Source organism: Belonocnema kinseyi, chromosome 2, assembly GCF_010883055.1.
Source record: "Belonocnema kinseyi isolate 2016_QV_RU_SX_M_011 chromosome 2, B_treatae_v1, whole genome shotgun sequence".
Taxonomy (NCBI): domain Eukaryota; kingdom Metazoa; phylum Arthropoda; class Insecta; order Hymenoptera; family Cynipidae; genus Belonocnema; species Belonocnema kinseyi.
In genome coordinates, this window is record NC_046658.1 from 125,043,724 (window position 1) to 125,064,831 (window position 21,108).

Genomic DNA, 21,108 nt, shown 5'->3' on the forward strand with positions numbered 1-21,108 from the left:
TGATTTATAGGCAAAGAATATTATATTAGAATTTTAAATTAGGAAGAATTAACTTTGAACCATAAAAGATGATTTTTCACTAAAAAATTATGGATTTTCTATCAAAGAATGAATTTTCAATCCAGCAAGACGAATTTTCTATAAAAAAAAACAAGTTTCAACGAAATAGCTAAATTTTTAACTAAAAAAAATGAATTTTCAATCAATCAGTTTAAATTTTTACAAAAATAATTTAATGTTCAGCTAAAAATAGAGGACTTATGGACAAAAAATACAATAGTGGAATTTTCAATTTAAAAGAATTAAATTTCAACCATAAAAGATGAACAGTCAACGAAGAATAATGAATTTTCTACAAAATGATGAATTTTCGACTCAAAAAGACAATTTTTAACGAAACGGTTAAATTTTAAAATAAAAAGGATGATTTTTCTACCAAAAGATGAATTTTTAATTCAAATGGACTTTTTTTATATCTGAAAGGACAAATGTTCAACAAAACGGTTGAATTTTCGATAAAAAAAGATAATTTTCCAACAAAATAGTTGAATTTTCAATTAAATAATCAAATTTTTGCAACTAAATGGTAGAATTTTTAACCAAAAGATCTGAATTCTTTACCAAAAATAGGATAGTACACTTTTAATGAAAATAATCAATTCTCTACCAAACGATGATTATTCATTCTAAAATGGCAATTTTCAACGAAATAGTTAAATTTTCAATTGAGAACGACTGTTTTTTTACTAAAAGACGAATTTTTAATATAATATATATATATATAAGATACAAGATTATTTCCAAACAAAATAGTTAAATTTTCAATTAAATAATTAAAGATTCAACCAAATAGTATAATTTTCAACTAAAAGCGATGAATTCCTCGCCAAAAATATGGTAGTAGACTTTTCAATTAAAAATAATAAATTTTCAACCACAAATGATGATTTTTTCAGCAAGCGATTAATATTGATTCCAAAATGACAATTTTTAACGCAACAGTTAAAGTTTAAACTAAAAAGGATCATTTTTCTACCCAAATATGCATTTGTTATTCAAATGAACTTTTTTTATATCTAAAAGGATAAATGTTCAATAAAACTGTTGAATTTTTTATGTAAAAACGATGATTTTCCAACAAAATAGTTGAATTTTCAATTAAACAATCCAATTTTGAACCAAATGGTAGAATTTTTGACCAAAAAGCGATGAATTCTTCAACAAAAATATGATAATAGACTTTTCAATTAAAAATAATAAATTTTTAACCATAAATTATGAATTTTCTACCAAACTATGAATATTTATTCTAAAATGACATTTTTCAACGAAACAGTAAAATTTTCAACTGAACAGTATAATTTTGTTACCAAAAAAACGAATTTTTAATTTAAATGAACTTTTTTTATACAAACATACAAATTTTTAACAAACCAATAAATTTTCAACCATAAATGATGAATTTCCAACCAAAAACGATTAATTTTAAATGCAAAAAGACAATTTTTAACAAAGTAGTTAAATTTTAAACTAAAAAGGATGATCATTCTACCAAAAGATGAATTTTTAATTCAAATAGATTTTTTTATATCTAAAAGGACAATTTTCAACAAAACGGTTGAAATTTCGATAAAAAGATGATTTTCCAAAAAAATAGTTGAATTTTCCATTAAATAAACAAATTTTCAACCAAGTATTATAATTTTTAACCAAAAGATCTGAATTGTTCCCCAAAAATATGATAGTATACTTTTCAATTAAAAATAATGAATTTTCAAACATAAATGATAAATTTCCAACCAAAAAAAATTAATTTTAAATGCAAAAAGACAATTTTTAACGAAGTGGTTTAATTTTAAACTAAAAAGGATGATCATTCTACTAAAAGATGAATTTTTAATTCAAATCAACTTTTTTTATATCACAAAAGGACAAATGTTCAACAAAACTATTGAATTTTCGATAAAAAAAGATGATTTTCCACAAAAATAGTTGAATTTTTAACCAAATAGTAGAATTTTTAACCAAAAAATCTGGATTCTTCACTAAAAATATGATAGTAGACTTTTCAATTAAAAAGAATAAATTTTCAACCATAAATGATAAATTTTCGACAAAAAAAGATAAATTTTCAATTAAAAAAGACAAACGTTCAACGAAGCAGTTAAATTTTCAACTAAAAAGGATGCTTTTTCTACCAAACGATGAATTTTTAATCCAAATAGATTTTTTTATATCTAAAAGGACAAATGTTCAACAAAACGGTTGAATTTTCGATAAAAAGATGATTTTCCAAAAAAATAGTTGAATTTTCCATTAAATAAATAAATTTTCAACCAAATATTATAATTTTTAACCAAAAGATCTGAATTCTTAACAAAAATACGATAGTAGACTTTTAAATTAAAAATCATAAATTGCCAAACCAAATCAATGCATTTTCAATTCAAAAAGACAATTTTCAACGAAACAGTTAAATTTTTAACTAAAAAGGATGACTTTTGTACCAAAAGATGGATTTTTAATTCAAATGGACTTTTTTTATATCTAAAAGGACAACTTTCAAAGAAATGGTAGAATTTTTAACCAAATGAGATGAATTCTTTACTAAAAATACGATAGTAGACTTTTAGTTGGAAAAAAAAATAAATTTTCAACCATAAATGATGAATTTTCAATCAAAAACTATAGAAAAGGACACATTTTCAATCATTCAGTTTGAAATTTTAACAAAAAATTACACGTTTAGAACAATAATTTCATTTTCAGCTAAAAAAAGAAGACTTCTGGACAAAAAACATAATAGAGGAATTTTCAATTTAAAAGAATTAAATTCCAACGATAAAAGATGAATAGTCAACCAAGAATAATAAATTTCTACAAAATGAAGAATTTTCGTTTCAAAACGACAATTTTTAACGAAACAGTTAAATTTTTAACTAAAAAGTATGATTTTTCTAACAAAATATGAATTTTTAATTCAAATGGACTTTTTCTGATATCCAAAAGGACAAATTTTGAACAAAACGGTTGCATTTTCGATAAAAAAAAAGATGATATTCCATAAAAAAAGTTTAATTTTCCATTCGATAATCAAATTTTCCTCCAAATTGTAGAATTTTTTACCAGAAGATCTGAATTCTTTAGGTTAGCTTATCAATTCAAGAATTTGGTAGAAAAATAAACTTCTTTGTGAAAAATTGATGTAATTTGTTGAGAATTTATCTTTTTGGTTAAAAATATAATTATCAGGTTGTAAATTCAGCTTTTTTCTTAAAATATCATATTTTTGGCTTAAAAATTCATCATTTTGAACGGCCCCTAATCAGCAGTGAATTTTTGAAGAAGATAAAAAAATATTTTTAAAGAAAAAGTAAAGAAATAGTGGCATTATTAAATAAATTGTTGCAAAATAGTGTCTTTAGCGTAATTTGTTTCGAAACACTAATTCGAAAAGCGAGCCGATATTTTTTGCAAATTAATAAAAAAAAAAGGATAATAAGGTCACAATATCTACCAAATTAAAAAATAACAATTGCTTTTATTTTGATTCTATGTATACACAAAATTGCAAATTATTAATCGCTAATATTACTCTCTATAAAATCTTTAAACGTGAACATGCCTGCACGAAAACACAAAATGAAATCACATTATCAATTAAATTAGTGTGTTCACGTTACATTTTAATTACAAACTTTCTAAATTTGTCATGTCTCATTATTCTTTTTAAAGAAATTAATGACTTACAGAGAGCCTAAAAGTTCTTCAGAGCATTTTTTCAAAACAGACAAGACAAAATTAATGTCTTCCTGATTTAAATCTACAGAGACGCAAATTCTTAAACTTGGTCTTGGAATTTCTCGCTCAGCTTCGAGATAAGCTGGTGCTACAATTGCCAGGTTGTTCTCGAAGCATTTTTTAGAAATTTCGTTGAGAATTCTCGATTCCTCACTGAAATCGAATTTCTTTTTCAAATGCAGATGTTTGACTGCAGATTCCTTAAAACTCAGGGACTCGAAGTGATCGAGTTCCTCGAGACCTTTTGCGAGAGACAAACAATTTCGGTTGAGATGCTTTATAATTTCCGTATTTCTTTCTATTATGTCGATGGAAGTGATGGCTGCTTTTGTCAAAAGTGGCGGAAGTGATGCTGAGAAACAGTACCCAGTTCCTGACAATCTTTGGTGCTCGATCATAAATGATGTTCCGACGCAGAAGCCACCGATTGAACCGATCGCCCATTCGAGAGAACCTGCAATTTAAAATGACAGAATTCAACTAAGAATCATTTTTCAGTGAAGAAAAACGAAAATAAAACAAAAAATGGGAATATTTCAAGTCAAAAATGCGAATTTTATACAAAAAAAGTCGAACTTTCGATCAAAAAATATGAAATTTGAAGAAAATAGTTCAATTTTTCAACAAAAAGGTTTATTTTTAACTCATAAAAAATTTAATTTTCAAACAAATAGTTGAATTTTTAGCAAGACAGAGAATTAACTTTCAAACATGAAAGATGAATTTTCGACCAAAAGATGAATTTTCAATCCAAACGGACGAATATTTAACAAACCAGTGGAATTTTCGAGTAAAGAAAAAATTACTTTTTAAGAAAACAATTAAATGTTCAACATGTCTAAAATTAAAGGGATTTGACATTTATTTCTAGAGGCATATTTTAGTTTAAACAAATTGATTACAGACTTCACAGCACAAAATATATTTGACATTTCTACCAAAATGTTGAAATCTCAAACCAAAAAGATGATTTTTCAAAATAAATAGTGGGATTTTCAACTTGAAAATATGAATTTTGAACAGTTGCATTTGCAACCCAATAAAAATAAATTTTAAACCCGAAGAAGCAAATTTTTAATTAAGTATCATTTTTCAGTGAAGAAAAAAAAATTTTATACAAAACAGTGGAATTTCCGACTCAAAAATATGAAATTCTAACAAAATAGTTAATTCTCAACAAAAAAGTTCATTTTTAACTCATAAAAAAATTAATTTTCAAACAAATAGTTGAATTTTCAACAAATTTAAAATAAGGGGGATTAGAAATTTATTTTTAGACATATTTCAGTTAAAAAGAGTTATTAGAGACTTCACAGCACAGAACATATTTAAATTTTCTACCAAAAATGGTGAAATTTCAGACCGAAGAGATAAATTTTTAAACAAGAAACATTTTTCAATTAAGATAAAATGATAAATTTAACAAAAAATTGTAATTTTCAAGTAAAAAATGCAAATTTTATACAAAACTGGAATTTTTCATAAAAAATATGAATTTTAAACAGAAAAATTTATTTACAACAAAATAGTTAAATTCTCAACAAAAAAGTTCATTTTTAACTCATAAAAATCAATTTTCAAACCAATATTTAAATTTTTAGCCAGAAAATGAATTTTCAATCCAAAAGGACGAATTTTCTATCCAAAAAGAAGAATGTTTAACAAACCAGTTGAATTTTCGACTAAAGAAAGATTAATTTTCAAGAAAATATTTGAATTTTCAACATGTTTAAAATAAAGGGAATTGGACATTTATTTTTAAACAAATATTGCAGTTAAAAAAATGTATTACAGACTTCACAGCACAAAATTTAATTTAATTTTTTACCAAATGTTCAAATTACAAATCAAAAAGACGATTTTTTAAAATAAAGAGTTGGATTTTTTAATACAAAACAGTGGAATTTTTGACAAAAAATTATCAATTTTCAACCAAAAAATGTATTTATAAGGAAATAGTTAAATTTCCAACAAAAAAGTTCGTTTTTAACTTATAAACAAATTAATTTTCAAACAAACAGTTGAATTTTTAACAAGGCAGAAAATTAACTTTCAAATATAAAATATGAATAGAAAATAGTTAAATTTTCAACATATTTAAAATGAAAGGGATTTGACATTAATTTGTAGACATATTTCAGTTAAAACGAGTTATTAGAGACTTCACAGCACAAAATGTAGTTGAATTTTTTACCAAAATGTTCAAATTTCAAATCAAAACGACGATTTTTTTAAATAAAGAGTAGGATTTTCAACGTGACAATATGAAATTTCAACAAAATTTTTAATTTTCAAGACAAAAATACGAATTTTATACAAAAAAGTGGAATTTTCGACCCAAAAATATGAAATTTCCTCAAAATATTAAAATTTTTCAAAAAAAAGTTCATTTTTATCTCACAAAAATTAATTTTCAAACCAATAGTTAAATTTTTAACCAAGAGATGAATTTTCAATCCAAACAGGCGAATTTTATATCCAAAAAGACGAATTTTTAACTAAACAGTTGAATTTTCGACTAAAGAAAAATTACTTTTCAAGAAAACAGTTAAATTTTCAACAAATTTAAGATAAAGGGGGTTAGAAATTTATTTTTAGAGACATATTTCAGTCGAAAAGAGGAGTTATTACAGACTGCGCAGCACAAAATAGTTGAATTTTCTACCAAAATGTTGAAATTTCAAACCGAAGAGACAAATTTTTAAACAAGAAACATTTTTCAATTAAGAAAAAACGAAAATTTTTTTTAAAAAGTGAGATTTTCAACAAAAAAGTTCATGTTTAACTCATAAAAAAATTAATTTTCAAACAAATAGTTAAATTTTTAACCAAAAGATTAATTTTGAATCCAGAAGGACCAATCTTACATCCAAAAAGACGAATGTTTAACAAACTGTTTGAATTTTCGACTAAAGAAAGATGACTTTTTGAGAAAATAGTTGAATTTTCAACAAATTAAAAAAAAGAGATTAGAAATTTATTTTTAGACATATTTCAGTTGAAAAAAGGGGTTATTACAGACTTCACACTACAAAATACTTTAATTTTCTATAAAAATATTGAAATTATATACCAAAAAGACGATTTTTAAAAATAAAGATTTGGATTTTCAACTTGAAAATATACATTTTTAGCAGTTACGAATTTTGTACATAGTTATATAGTTGAATTTTTAACAACAACAAAAATAATTTTCAGAAGACAGAGAATTAAATTTAAAAAAAAAGATGAATTTCCATACCACAAATACGAATTTCATGTCCAAAAAAACAAATGTTTAATAAACTATTTATATTTTCAAACAAACAAACATTACTTTTCAACAACACCGCTGAATTTTCAACCAATTTAAAATGAATGAGATTAGAAATTTATTTTTAGAGACATATTTCAGTTGAAAAGAAGAGTTATTACAGAAATTGTTAACTAAGAAGCATTTTTCCGTGAAAAAAAACGAAAATTTAACAAAAATGTGAAATTGTCAAGTCAAAAATGCGAATTTTGTACAAAACAGTGAAATTTTAAACCCAAAATATATTAATATTTAACAAAACAGGATATTTGTATTACAATAGTAACATTTTAAACCAAAGAAATTAATATTTTACGAAAAAAAAGATTAATTTTTAATAAACTAATTCAATTTTCGACAAATGAATTAAATTTTCAAACAAAAGAGGTGAATCCCTAATCAAAAAGATGATTTTTCTACCAAGAGATAAACTTTTAATCCATGTGTGTCTACCAAACATATACTGTTCAATGAAACGAAAAATTTTTAATCCATAAAAATGAATTTTTCTAAAAAAAATAAGAATGATCTATAAGAAACAAGAGATGAATTTTCATGCCACAAGACGGAATTTTATTTTCAAAAACACGAATAATCCATAACAGAGTTGAATTTTCAATAAAAAAAAGAAGAATTTTGAACAAAATAATTAAAGTTACAACTAAATAATAAAAAATTTGCACCCAAAAAATGTGACTTTTCAACAAATTAATGAAATTTTCTACTAAATAGCAGAATTTTTAACGAAAATAGATGGATTATGAATAAATCAATATTACTTTTATCAAGAGATGAATTATCAAGCCATAAAAACGAATTTCCTATCCAAAAATACGAACGTTCCACAAAACAGTTGAATTTTCGAAGAAAAATAAGATTTTTCAACAACAAAGTTGAATTATCAAGAAAATAATAAAATGTTCAAAAAATGACAGTATTTTCAACGAAAAGAGATGGATTCTTTCAACCCAAAAGATTAATTTTCTGTCCAAAAATGAATTTTTAATTTATCAGGTCGCATTTTCTATCCGAAAAGTTGAATCTTTAACACAAAAGTTGAATTCCAAAGATGGAGACTATTCAAAAAATAGTTGAATTATCCACAAAATAGTAGAATTGTTAAGCAAAATAGACGAACTCTGAACCGAAAATATATAATATAAGGATTTGTAAACAAAAATCATTACCTTTCAAACCAAAAATATTGATTTAACACACAAAAAAAACATTTTTAATTGATAAAAACGAGTTTTCAAAACAAACAAAAAACCATAAAAAGTTGAATTTTCGACCAAAAAAGATGTCTTTTCAGCAAAAGAATTAAAATTTTAACCAAGAGAGATGAATTTTAAATCCAAAAAACTAATTTTCTATTTTAAAAAATACGAATTTTTAATAAAACAGTTGAATTTTCGGATAAAATCAGGATACTCTACAACAAAATAATTTCCAAACAAATAATAAAATTATTAACCAGAAAGTTGATTAATCATCCAAAAGTATAAAAAAAACTTTTCAATTAAAAAAAATTAACTTTGAGCCAAAAGTAGCTGGATAAAAAGAGGATCTGTACAAAAAAGGGGAAAAGAGGGGGAAAAAACAGTGCAAAGTCTGTTATTATAAAAACATAAATTGAGTGACACCAATGCATAAAAATAATTTTTTTGTTGTAATTTCTTACCCATAATCATATCAACATCCTGTACAGGAACTCCAAGATATTCCGTCACTCCTCTCCCATGCTCACCAATCGTCCCAAACGAAATCGACTCATCAACAAAGATCCTCAATTTATATTTTTTGCACAAAGCAACAAGTTCCGGCAAAGGACAAATGCGTCCTGTGTTCATGTAGATTCCCTCCACAATCAGAAATCTCCTCGTCTTTGCTGCCTTCTTAGGATCCTCCTGGTCAAGCTTCTTCTGATCAATCAGCAAATTCTCCAAATCCTGGACATCGTTGTGCTTGAAATACTTGATAAAGGACCTGGAAGCATCCAAACCTTTTTGAATCGAAAAATTCACTTTCTCGTCGACAAAAACGAGATCTCTTCGTTTACAATAAGCCGGAATTGCAGAAGCAATTGTACTAAATCCGTAGGAGTAAACGACAGCTTCTTCAACCTCCATAAATTTGGCTAAACGTTCCTCCAATTCCAGATGAACATCAACAGTCCCGTAAAATCCTCGGGGTCCACAAGAACCAACACCATATTTTTGAACAGTTGCGATTGCTTTTTCCTGGATCTCGTTATTCCCGATTAAGCGCAAATAATTGTGAGTTGCAAGATTTAAACAATCTTTTCCATCAACTGTCACCCTTTTCCCAGCCAAGGAAGTGAGTCTTTTTGGAGTCAGTGAAGGATGATCCTTTGGAACTGGTGTGATCAGAGGTTCTGGTCGCCATTCTGATAATTTTCTTTGAACCTCTTCTTCAGAGGGTTGTTGTCTTCGCTCTCCGTGTCTCCTTTTTGTGAGGAACCAGGCGACCCAGAGGAGAATAAGTCCTTGCAGAAGAAACTGGTAGGGGGGAATTTTACCCAAAATGTCGACCGATTGGAGCTGAATGAACTTTACACTCATTTTCAATCAGACGGAGCTTTTTTGTATATTTTATTATGATAAGAATGTGGAAATTCGGTGAAATTCTAGGGTAGAAATTGATTACTCATGAACATGCCTCACGGGAGGAGTGATAACACAGTGATATTTAAGGCTTATCGGAAACGTTATTTCCCGATATTTCCTTTAGCCTTGAATTAACTGAATGTCAATTCACGAGACGTAAACACTTTTAACAACTGTTTTTTCACTCTGCAGGTTTATCGATCACGTTCTCGTCGTTCGTCGTTCATCGCGTTGGCGACAACACGTGACATGACCAACATAACTTTTAACTTGACACGAGTTGACAGTTGACGGTCCAGCCGCTAGCTACCGCTAGCTGTTCTAGTCAAAGTTCCGCGAAAATTCAAATTGAATAATTGACAATTTTTTTCATACACATTAATAATAAAAGTTTATAGTTTATTTAAAATAAAACAATGTAAATTTCTAAGTTATTCGGCATTAACAGAACATTTTTATAGATGTATGTATGCATGCCTGTATGTATGTATGTATGTATGAATGCATGTATGTATGTATGTATTTTTAATTAAGAAGATTAGTTTTTTGCCATGCAAGATGATTTTTTAACGAAATGCATTAATTTCCAACCAAATGGATGAATTTGAACTAAAAAAGACAATTATAAATAGGATATTACAATTTTCAGACAAAAAACAACGAAATTTAAAAAAAGAGTTCAGTTTTCAACCAAAAAGGTGAATTTTTAAACGAGAAGAATAACTTTCTACTAAATAGACCAATTTTTAACAAAATACATGAATTACAAACCTAATAGTTAAGTTTTTTTTACTAAAAAAAGTACTTTTTCAACCAAAAATGGATTAGCTGCAAATTAATTTTCAACCAAAAAAGTCATATCTGCAACAAAATAGCTCAGTTTTTAACTAAACAAATATATTCTCAACTAAAAAATAACATATTCAACAAAAAATGGTGTAGTTACATTTTCAGTTAAAAAAAATATTTTTCAACAAAGAGAACGAATTTTCAACAAATTACAGATATTAAATGAGTTAAACTTTCAACCAAAGCAATCATTTTTCAAGCAAAAGATTAATTTTTAATTAAGAAGGTTAATTTTTCACTAAAAAAGACAAATTTTTATTTATAAATGTAATATTAACATTTTCAAACAAAGAAAAACAAGAAAATTGTCAGAAAAAGTTTAATAATTTACGCCCGAGCAGATAAATTTTTATAGAAGAAGAGTACGTTTCTAAAAAGGAGATAATTTTTTTTTAAGTAGATGAGTTTTCAACCAAATAGTTGAATTTTCTATAAAAAAAGTCAATTTTCAACTAAAAAGGTGAATTTTTAAACAAGAAGATTAACTTTCTACTAAATAGACCAATTTTTAACAAAAAACGTGAATTTTTAACCAAATAGTTAAGTTTTTTACTAAAAAAAGGTACTTTTCCAACAAAAAATGGAATAGCTACATTTTTAGGCTAAAAAATACATTTTCAACTAAAAATTAAATGTTTAATTTTTAATTGCAAAAATTAATTTTCAACCAAAAAAAGTTAAATGTCCAACAAAATAGCTCAGTTTTCTACAAAAGAAATATTTTCTCAACAAAAAATAGTGTAGTTATATTTTCAGTTAAAAAAATTAATTTTCAACAAAGAGAATGAATTTTCAACAAAAAATACAGAAATTAAAAAAAGTTAAATTTGCAACCAAAGTAATTTTTCACCATAAAAGACGAATTTTTAATGAAATACAATAATTTTTTACCAAATGAACGAAAAGATTAATTTTTAAAGAAGAAGATTAAGTTTCTACTAAAGAGACTCATTTTTAACGAAATATATATATTTTCAAAAAAATAGTTGAATTTTCCACTAAAAAGCGTAAATTTCCAAACAAAAATGGAACATCTACATTTTGAGTCTATAAATATACATTCTAAACCATAACAAAAAAAATTGTCACCAAATAGTTTAATTTTCAACCATGAAAATGAATTTTTAACCAAAAATAAATAAATCTTCAACAAAAATCGTACTGAATGTGGTATGGTTACATTTTCAGTTTGAGAATTAATTTAAAATACAAAATTAATTTTCAACAAAGTAGTTAAATTTGTAAACAAGCAAATAAATTTTTGACAAAACAGATGAATTTTTAAACATAAAGAACACTTTTCCACCCAAAAGAATAATTGCCAACAAAACATAGTAATTTGCAAACGAGATGCATTTTTAATGAAATATATTTATTTTCAATCAATTGGTTGGATTTTAGCTAAAAAATAACAATTTTAAATTGAATGGAATGGTTAAATTTTCAACTAAAAAATAGTGGAATTAAAAAAAAAACGTTTCATTTTCAACCAAAAAGATGAATTTTTAAAGAAGTTTAAGTTTTTACTTAAAAGAGGAATTTAAAAAAAAAACATGAATTTCCAACCGAAAATGGAATACCTTTATTTTAATTCTAAAAAAATAATAAAAAAATAAAATAAACGAATTGTTCATAAAATAGTTTTACAAATAAACGGTTACTTTTTCAAATAATAAATGTAATTTTTTCATTTTTAACTAAAATAGATCAATTTTCAGTAAAAAAGTCATTAAAAAAAAAAAGAAATTAAAAAAAAATAATTCGATAATTAGCTAAAGAAATAATTTTACAAAGGAAAAGAATAATTACAAAAAAGCTAAAATTTCGAACAAATACAAGAATTTGCAACCACATAGTTGATTTTTAAACTAAAAAAGAGAAATTTTAGACAAAGAAATTGAGTCGTCAAATGTTTGAGCGCTCCTGGGGTGCGCGACGGTTGAATTTCGCGCTTCGAGCTCAGATATTTATTCCTTGGATTTGGAATGCTTGAAAAAAACTTTATCAAAAAGATCTCTTTTAGATGGCAGTATTTATATGCGTCTTCATATTCTGAATTGTCTACTTAATTAAGTATAGTCAAAGATTAAGTTTCTCAAAGCTCTGTAGGCTTTGAGGTACACATTCTCATCGTGACACTTGCGCTGCGCGCTCGATTTCCGACAGACATTTGTAAACAGGTTTTATTGGATTTTTTTCTCGTAACTTTCGTCGTTTTTCCACACATTCTTTTTTTTTTTACTTTTTTCAAAGTAATTTTTCACGAATAAAAAAAAAGTACGCGTCCTATCAAGAAGTGATTCTTAACGAAATTGTAGATTTTTTTGGAGTAACCATTTTGGTTAATTCATCTTTTTTTGTATCCTACATAGTTTGTCCACAAAATGGAATTTTTTATTTTCCATTATTTTTTGCAATCAAAATTTGAATTTTCGATTTTTGAAGAAAATCCAAAAATTGTTTATGGTAATCTTGTAGGGATTTCAAAAAGAAATGTTTTTCTTCTTTTGACTTTTTTTTCATATCGTGCGTTTTTCGGCTTCAAATTTTGATTTTCGGTTGATTAAAAAAATTTTGAAAACGCTATAACTCTGAGAATTTTCTTTTTATCGGAAAAAGTCATAAGGACAAATTGTTTGTTCTTTTCAATACAATAAATATCCGTACATAGAATTTTCAAATTCAGAAAAAAGTGGTCTCAAAAATTTTCAAAATGCGCTCACTTTTTGAATTTGTATCAAAAATGGCTGTTTAACGAACTCGTTCTTTCTTTTAGGACCTAGAAAAAGTGTGCAAAAGATGGATTTATTCGTTCATTTTTTCGAGAGTTATCGTGTTTACAGACGGATGGCCGGACGGACAGACAAACAGACGCCCTCGTGAAAACCTGTTTTTCGGATTCAAGGGGTCTCGAAACGTGGAGATCCGTTGAAAAAGTGTGATGTCAAATTTCCGACAATTCTAATACTTTCTCAGTCATAAATGATGAGAATGTAAAAATAAAGTTTCAGAGAAGGTATCTACACTTTCAACGAAACAAAACAATTTTCAACCAAAAATATGGATTTTTCAGCAAATAATTTTCTACTTAAAAGACGAATTTTCAAGTTATAGCTGAAAATAGCTGAAATTTCCACACAAAAATAATTTAATTATATTTTCAGTTTATAATTCTTAATCATGCTGTTTAAAACATTAGTTTTCAACTAAAATAATTTGTTTTAACAAAATCTGTACATTTTTAATCATTTTCGAATAATAAAAATAATTTTCTACCGCAATAAAGAATTTTCAACTAAAAAAATGCAGTTTTGTAACGAGAAAAAAAAACTAATTTTTAACAAAATAGTTCAATTTTCAACCGAAGAAATGATTTTTTCAGCAAAGAGATGAATTTTCACACAAGAAGAATAATTTTCGACCAAAAAATATGAATTTTTAAACACAAAGTTAAAGTTTTAACTAAAAAAGATAAATTTTCAAGTCACAAAAGAAACTAATAATAATAAAATAGTTACATTTTCAACCAAAGAAATGATTTTTCAACCAAAAAGATTAGTTTTTAACCAAGAAGATTAATTTTCAACAAAAGAGACGAATTTTCAATAAAAGACATGAGTTTAAAACAAATTTGATATTTCAACTGAATAGGACAAATTTTTTAATAAAGGGAGAATAATTGCTCAATTTTCACTTACTTAATTTGAAAAAAACGAATTTTGATCAAAATAGTTAAGTTGTCAGCTAAAGCAATCATAGTCTTTAATAAAGAAATAAATTTTCAACAAAGTATTTCATCTTTTAACAATATAGTTGAAGTTTTAGCAAAAGAGATAAATTCTAAACGAAAAATAAAATCGTTAAATTTGTAACTTAAAATTATAGATTTTAAGAACAAAAAAGAAAAGTCAAGAAAATGAATTTTCGACAAAATAGTTAAATTCTTAACCAATAAAATGAATAGTGTATTTAATTGATGTTCCAATCGAAAAGCATGAAATTCCAAGAAAGTTTAAAAATAAAAAACATAAATTTCAAACCAAAAATTAAAAAAGTTAATTTTTCAGTCAAAAAAATAATTTTCAACCGAAAAAACAATAAATTCTTAACAAAATAATTAAATTTTCAAGGTAAGAGAAGAATGTGCAACCAATAAAATAATTTTGTAACATAGTATTTCAATTGTCAACCAAGTACTTGAACTTTTACCCAAACAAATTTGAATTTTTAATCAAAAACAGTATCTTTTCGTACTGCGCATACGTGGCGTGGAGAACGGGATTAGTTACCGTTAGCGTGCTTATTTTAAATGATTCTTTTTTTCTTATTTACCATTGTTTACAGGAAATAATAATTGTAAAGTGCACACCGATGACAAGAAGTACTTTCAATTAATATTTGTGAAACAAGGATATTTCTTCATTATTATTTATTTTTTGAATAATTCTACAAATTTTATTTTGTTGCAAACAATTGACTTGCACATTTAATCATTTGAAATAAGCGCGCCAACGATAACCAATCCGGTGTAGTGCAAAAAGATACCAGAATGGGAGCACTGACTTCCGGTATCCGGCAGACGCCCTAGTTTGTGTGTCGGTGTGTGTGTTGTACTACTGTCAGACTTCGGTTTCATTCCTTAAACATTCAAAGTTTTCCAGTCTTTATTATTTTCCCAAACTTGTGATCGTTTTGCATGTTTCTTGAGCCACTCCGGCGAAGTTTCGCTGCATTTTCGGTGAGTAAATACGCGTATTTTCCGAAAAAAATAGTGAAATGCATCACAGCCGCTAGGTTTCCTACGAACTTTTACAAAAACATTGACTTGCGCTAGTACCGATTATACTCGTGTTCCGTCTTCTTTTTGACACTTGGGCTCCTTCCATTGTAGATTTGTAATTTTTAACATTTTTTTGAAGAGTAGCGTTAATTCCGAGTTTAAATTCTTACTAACTGATAGAAAAATGACTTATTTAGCTTGATTACGAGGCATGAGAGTACAGCCCCCCCCCCCCCCCTTATTGCGCTGAATGTGAGTCATGCTTTACTTTTGACACATGAAACGAGTTGTCAATAGTAATGAGATAGGACAACAATTCAGGTATTTTTAATTGTTTTTTTTTTTAATAATAAATTAGTGGTTTCCTAAAAAAAGAAAGAAAAGAACCTTAGCTTTAATTTTGACAACAGGCCTTTTTCAAATCTTAGGCATTTCATTTTATACGAAGTTTCGTGATTTTTCATTACTGTTATGAATTTTTTTTTTATTGTCAAAGGATTTTCTGAAATTTGTATAAAGAATGTCGAACATTTTCAAGCAAAATCTTAGACAAAATTCCAGTTAGATTAAGAGATATTACATTTTTTTTAAAAGATTGAAAAATAATTTGAACTTGAAAGGTTTTGGAATTTCTTTAATGAAATAGAGATTTTCAAAATTTTCTTAAGATTGCGAAGGAAATTCCGAATGATCTTTTATTTTGAAAAATTAAATTCAAGAGATTCTTTACCAAGATTTCGAAACATTTCAAAGAGTTCTAAAATTGTCAAAAAAGAATCTTGAAGATTCTAAAGAAAAATTAATGCTAAAAGAAATTTGAAAAAGATTTAAGAACAAAAAATGCTTATAAAATAATTTTAAAAAATAATATAGATAATTTTTCAGCAATTTTATTTATTTTGTCGGACTTTGAACATATTTTAGGAAACATTCAGATCATTGAAAAAATTTTTGAAAAAAATCGAAAATAGAAATCTTAAAATGATTTGGAAAAATAAGAAGCGTTCTAAGAGTTCTGAAAGATTAAAAAATTATAAACAAATTTTCTTATGATTCCTGAGCAATTGAATAATATTTTTTATTTTGAAAAAATAATGTTAGAAGAACATTTAAAATACTTCAAAAGATTTTCAAAATTGTTGAAAAAGAATGTGGAATATTTTAAGGCAATTTTAGTAAATTTTCAGTATATTTCAGGATTAACTTTTTTTTTTAATAATTTAAGTTATAAAAATATTTCAAAAAAGGTAATACAAATTTAGAAATAATATTTTGAAAGTTTTTAAGCTCTCTGTAAGGTTTTGAGATAATAATAATTTTGTTCAAGTTAGGAAAAATGCCAATAATTTTGAAATATATTTAGAAATTTCTGAAGTTTCAAGCAAAAAAATGTTAAATTATCTCAAACTTTTTTATTTACAATGTGGATTTTTAAAGATTTTGAAACAAAACTAAGATTCGCGTTTTTTATTGCCTGAACTGTTCAATTTAATTTTTAAAAAATTGATTTTTTTTTAATTTTTCTAATATTTAAAAAGAAATAAAAATATCGAATTGCCTAAAAAAATTGGAGTTTTGAAAAGATATTTGTATGATTTAAGAAAATGGGGAATGAACATGCAATTTTATTATTTTGTTAAAAATTCCACAATTTTGTCGAAATTTCGTCTTTTTGGTAGAAAGTTAATATCTATGGTTGAAAATTCATCTGTTTGGTTAAAAATCAATTTTTTTATTGCGAATTCTTCACTATAGTTGGTAATTAATTTCCATGGATACAAATTTAACTATTTTGTTAAGAAATATTGTTTTATTTTTTGTTGAAAATGAATTTTTTCAAAACAAAAATTGAAATACTTCCAGTTTAATAACAAATTTATCTTCAGTTGAAAATTCCACTATTTGGTTGCATTTTTTTATTTGTGTGGAAATTAATTCTATTTTTTTAAATTAAAGTGTATTATTCCGCATTTGGTTGAACTTTTTTGTTTAAAATTCACCTTTTTTTGTAAAAGACTCGTATTTTCGGTTTTAAAATTCAGTTGATTTGTAGAAAATTCGTCTTTTTGGCATGAAAATTCAACACTTTTTATTACGTTTTTTCTTTATTGACTGAAAAATTTATCTTGGTTGAAAATTCATATTTTTGGTTGAAAAGGCAACTGCTTGATTGAAAACTAATCTTTTTGGATCGAGAATTTTCAAATAACTTGTTAAATTTTGAACTATTTTCTTGAAAATTCATTTTCAATTGGTTGCAAAATATTTTGATTAAAAAATTTCACTATTTCATTTTTAGTTAAATATTTATCTTTTTTAGTTGAAAATGTTATTAATGGTTTAAAAATAAGTGTAATTTATTAAACATTCGTTTTTTATCTTAAAAGTTAATTTTTCAAATTTAAAACATAAGTATTTCGTTTTTGTTTAAAAATTTATCTTTTTCATTCGAAAATTCGTTTCTGCAGTGAAAAATTAATGTAATTATTGTCGACAATTCATTGTTTGGCTCGAAAATTCAACTGTTTTGTTGCAAATTAATTTTTTTAACTTTACGTTAAATGTATTTTGTTGATAATCCGTTTTTTGGGAAGGAAAATTTCACATTTAGGCTGGATCTTTTTTTTTTTGTTTGAAAATTCCTCTTCTTTGGTTGAATTCAACTGATTTTTTTCCAAATAGAATTTTTTGAGCTTGAAATATCAGCTATTAAATTTTTCGTTAAAATTTTAACAATTTGGATTAACTGCTTTATTCCTTTCTGACTGAAATATATTTATTTCTTAAAACTTTTGTCTTTCTGGTTCAAAAATTCATCCCTTTGGTTTAGATAGATCTTCTTTTTTTGAATATTAATTTTTCTTATTAAAGTTTTAATTAATAATCTTTTTTTTTTAATATCAACTATACATTTTTTTGTGAATTCATCCTCGTAGGTTAAAAATTTATTTTGTTGCCAATTCAATTATTTTGTTGAAAATTTATTTATTTCGCTGAAAATTTAACTATTTTATGAAATTATACACTTTTCGTCAAGAATTTATATTATTGTTGAAAATTCAACTGTATTTAAAAAAAAAATCGTCCTTTTTGTTGGCAAATTTAACTGTTTCACCGAAAATTGGACTTTGCTTGAAAGTTTAACCATTAGAATGAACAATTAGAATGTATTTTTTTCCAGTGTTCCTTTTGGTTGGAAAATTCATCTCTGGTTAAAAATTGTACTAATTTGTTAATATTTGTGTTTCTTTGTTGGTTACTAATTTTTTTACCACAAAGTTGTCCATTTTTGGTTGAAAAATAAGTTGTTTTTTTGAATTGGAAAACTTTTTTTAATTTATATTTTCTGGTGGAGATGTTATCTATTCTGGTTGAAATATCAACTATCACATTTTCTATTGAAAATTTATTTTTAGGTTGAGATTTCATATAATTTATCAAAGATTTATTTATTTGGTTAAGAATTAATTTTGTTGTTTAAAATTATTTTGTTTAGCTGAGAATTTACCTTTACGATTTTTAGTTGAAAATGCGTCTTTTTATTTAAATAAGAATCTTTTGGTCCTCTTTTTTTTATTTAAAATGCTACCGTTTTTGGTTAAAGTTTATTCTTTGCTTTTTAAATTTTACACTTTCGTTAAAAATTCAAATATTTTGTTAAAAATTCAAATATTTTGATTAAAATTCAACTATTTATTTATAATTCAACTTTTTGGTTAAAATCTAATTTTATTATTGAACACTCAACCGCTTGGTTGAAAATTCATCTTCGTAGGTTGAAAATTCATCTTCGTAGGTTGAAAATTTAAATATTTGAATAAATCGTCAAATATTTGTTTGAAGATTAAATTATTTTGTTAAAAGGTCATCTTCTTTGGTCGAAAATTCGTCTTTTTGGTATGAAAATTTGCCTTTTATTTGTAGAAAAGTAACTTTTTTTTTGTTAAAATAAATAATTTTTCGATGTTATCAAGTTTATAAACGATTCTATGTTAAAATTGTTACGAGATCAAAATATTGGTCTTTGGATATTGATGGTCTCGAGGATGATTATATTAGGAACCTCAAGATCACGGACGTTTACTTGATGAAACTTAAGTAATTCTTAACCTTCAGCTTTCAAAATATAATATTTATTGTTTATAACCTTTCAATTTAACCCTTTTTCACTAAAAATATTAATAACCTAATAATTTTTAATTGCTCTCGTACATTGCATTAATGATTAATTGACAATAGATAGTAAAATATTTCTCCTTTGAAATGAATGTTTTTAGAAACAAGATAATTAATTCCTCGATGTGATCAATAAGTTACCACCACTTATTACTATTAGTCATAGCCAAGTATAATATCCGACTTGAATTGTCAAACACGTTTAATCCAGTATCAGCTTTTATGGGGGACTAGCAATTCGCGAGATAAGTCTTTTAAAAAGTGCTAACGAAAGAATACGTCTTTACTTATTTCTGATTATCATTTTTTTTTGTTAAGAAACACCAGAAATAAGACTTATTTTCATTGCGAATTTCCGAAAATGCCACGACCTGAAGGAAATCAGTGTGAATCTCGAATGTTTCCTGATGATTACAAAAATTTATTGAATATTTGGAAAAATCGTGAGTATAGATTTTTTTCATGTTCTCTTGTTATTAAAAAACACTTTTAATTAGATTATTGCAATGTTTAAAAGAGACAATATTTTCTTTTAAAAACTTCAAAAGTATATTGTGCTTGTAGTCGTGCATTTTTTATTTTCAATATTAAATCATCATTTGATTTCATGCTCTTTTTTTTGTATTTCATGCAGTACTGAATAAAATCTAAGCTTACTTTTATGTTGGCCAATGACGTTCGTAAAACGTGAGGTGAAAAAAGGAGAACTTCGATCACTCGTGCTGTATCATCAGTAGAGAGAATTGCGATGATCAGGGAACACGTCATAGAGACCACAATATCAGTGACTTGAAAACAAGAAATATTTCCAAAATCATCAAAAAATACTCTGGTAGATTTGAAGGCAATTTGTATTAATTTTGAAAGATTATAATTTTTGTGGTAAATTTCAAATTATTTTTTATTTAGAAAAATGAAACCTGAAAGAAAATTGAAAATTATTTTTAAAATAATAGCAGAATTTTCTTGAAATTTCTGAGAAATTTTTAATTATTTTTTATCTTGGAAAGTGAATTTTAAGAGTGTATGTAAACAAATAAAAATTTTTTCCAAAATCGTGAAATAAATAATCCGGAAGCTTTAGCGGCCATTTTTTGTAATTATACAGAATTTTTGGAAACTTTAATTAAAATGTGAGCTTTGAACATTTGGAAACGTTTTAAGAATGTTGAAGGGTTTCAGAATACATTTTCTTAAGATTCATTGGTAAATTTCAAATGATTTTTTATTTAGAAAAATGAGCAGGAACAAAAAATTGCAAAATATTTTAAGACGTTTTAAATGAATTCCTAAATTTCGAAAAAAATAGTTCAGGAAATATTCAAAAGTTTTTAAAAGATTAAAAAAAAAAGAAAAATACTTGTAGGGATTTCAAACAATTTTAAACAAAATGTAGACTTTTGAAGATTGCGAACAACTAATTTAGATGAATTTTTTTATTTCATAGGTATCAGCAATTAATTATTGAAGAGTTATTACAAAAATCCATTAAAAAAATGATTTATTTCAATACTAAGTAAATTTTTTAATAACAATGTTATAAATACAATAAATAATAATTAAAAAGTCATTGAAAAAGATTA

At 25.3% G+C, this 21,108-nt stretch overlaps 3 protein-coding genes across 3 annotated transcripts in view; 1 reads left to right on the forward strand and 2 right to left on the reverse strand.

Moving 5' to 3' along the window:
* The window catches only part of LOC117182975 (acetylcholinesterase-like), a 356,413-nt gene extending 336,155 nt beyond the window's left edge, over window positions 1-20,258 (reverse strand). Inside the window, exon 1 of the mRNA XM_033376101.1 lies at window positions 20,183-20,258. The gene's annotated coding sequence lies outside the window, so the exon portion shown is untranslated. The remainder of the gene's footprint in view (window positions 1-20,182) is intronic.
* On the reverse strand, window positions 3,522-10,041 carry LOC117168285 (serine palmitoyltransferase 1). Its single transcript, XM_033353807.1, has 2 exons — window positions 8,775-10,041; window positions 3,522-4,255 (listed from the first exon to the last, which is right to left on the reverse strand). Exons 1-2 carry the CDS (start codon window positions 9,673-9,675, stop codon window positions 3,747-3,749), a joined length of 1,410 nt encoding a protein of 469 aa, XP_033209698.1. The 5' UTR covers window positions 9,676-10,041; the 3' UTR covers window positions 3,522-3,746.
* LOC117168284 (adenylyl cyclase-associated protein 1) overlaps window positions 19,720-21,108 on the forward strand; it is a 66,150-nt gene continuing 64,761 nt past the window's right edge. Inside the window, exon 1 of the mRNA XM_033353805.1 lies at window positions 19,720-19,968. Coding sequence (XP_033209696.1) covers window positions 19,887-19,968 — 82 coding nt within the window. The 5' untranslated portion in view covers window positions 19,720-19,886. The remainder of the gene's footprint in view (window positions 19,969-21,108) is intronic.